We start from the raw sequence: 1233 nt of genomic DNA, 5'->3' as shown, positions 1-1233 counted from the left end.
TGCAAACAGACCAGGCGGGCTGCCGTGCTCTGGGCCAGGTGCGGATCTACTTGGGGAGGGATGGGAGTAACGGACCCGCGCCAGGGACACGACCTCATCCAGGTGACTTAAGTTTGTGAAGTTGCCTCCACTCAGGAGTCCCTGGCTTCCATCTTCGCCACGTCTTCCCCCACCTCCCCCAGCCTTGGGAGCCTGGGCCCCAAAAGTTCAAGAAGTCAAGAGCCTGGGAAGATGCACTGTGCAAATATATTGGCTTTATTTCTCCTTTCGGGAGCCTCACAAACATATCCAGGTAAAAAGATCGTTAAATAAACGCCATCAGCCATCGCAATGCAAAAATAAATATCAGTCCTCCGGCAGCAGCAGCAGATGCGCTGCGTCCCATGTCCCATCGGCCGCGCTAACAATTATGAAAGTGTTCAGCGAGAGTGTTTGCGTGAGTGTGGACCGGTGTGCGCTGAGGGCACGGTGGAGCGCTGTGCAAAGTCGGAGTTGCAAACCATCGGACAAGGGGCCGACTGGGGCGCGAGCGCCTCCGCGTACACACTCATAGCAGAGTTCGTACTGGGAAGAGTTAAAAAATAAACATTTACAAGGATACAGAAAGCTGCCCCCTCCCCTGCGCCCCGGCGCGCGCTCCCGGCCAGAGTGAGCGCAGCGCTGGACGCACCGACCAGTTCGCAGCCTCGCCGGCGTCCAAGCGCGCAGAGGGCCGCGGTTCCCGGGTCCCTGGAGAGCGGGACGCGGGCCCCATTCTGGGTGGCCAGCTGGTCCCCGGAGCCGCGGCAGAGGCGCGCGGTCCCGCTCCGGGCAGCGCCCCTCACAGGGCCGAGTCGGAGTCGCTGGAGTCCAGGCTGTTCCTCAGCTTGCAGCTGCCAAGGTGGTCCCTCTGCAGCGACAGGCTCTGCGTGCTGCGGCGCAGGCACTCCAGGCTCTGCAGGAACGACTTCTTGGCCTTCTCTTCCTCCATGGGGGACACTCCCTCCTCCTCCACCTCCTGGATCTCGTCGAAGGTCACCGGCTGCGTCTTGAAGCGGGACTGGCGCGGCCGCCGCAGTCGGCCCTTGCCCTTGCACAGCTTGGCGGGCCGCACCGGCTGCGGGAACTCGTCCGCCAGGCACACGAAGTGCGGCATCACCGCCTGGTAGCTGGAGCAGATGCCCATCAGCTCGCCGGACTTGGCGGCCGCCATGGCGCTGCCCGCGTCTGCGGGGCCGATCGGCGGCGCGCTGG

The 1233-nt window shown here is 63.5% G+C and overlaps 1 protein-coding gene across 1 annotated transcript; it reads right to left on the bottom strand.

Annotated features, from left to right (window-relative positions):
- Positions 1 to 820: 820 nt before the first annotated feature.
- Positions 821 to 1192, bottom strand: CUNH11orf96 (chromosome unknown C11orf96 homolog). Its single transcript, XM_007946517.1, has one exon. The coding sequence runs from the start codon at positions 1190 to 1192 to the stop codon at positions 821 to 823; it is 372 nt and encodes a 123-aa protein (XP_007944708.1).
- Positions 1193 to 1233: the final 41 nt, after the last annotated feature.

The sequence above is a fragment of the Orycteropus afer genome, unplaced genomic scaffold, assembly GCF_000298275.1.
Source record: "Orycteropus afer afer isolate SDZICR_OR568_19922 unplaced genomic scaffold, OryAfe1.0 scaffold00165, whole genome shotgun sequence".
NCBI lineage: Eukaryota > Metazoa > Chordata > Mammalia > Tubulidentata > Orycteropodidae > Orycteropus > Orycteropus afer.
Note: the sequence above shows the minus strand (reverse complement) of the source record. Positions and strands in the feature narration are given on the sequence as shown.

Excerpts from the sequence above, each read along its gene's own strand:
- CUNH11orf96 (XM_007946517.1), bottom strand. The coding sequence starts at position 1,192 with ATGGCGGCCGCCAAGTCCGGCGAGCTGATGGGCATCTGCTCCAGCTAC.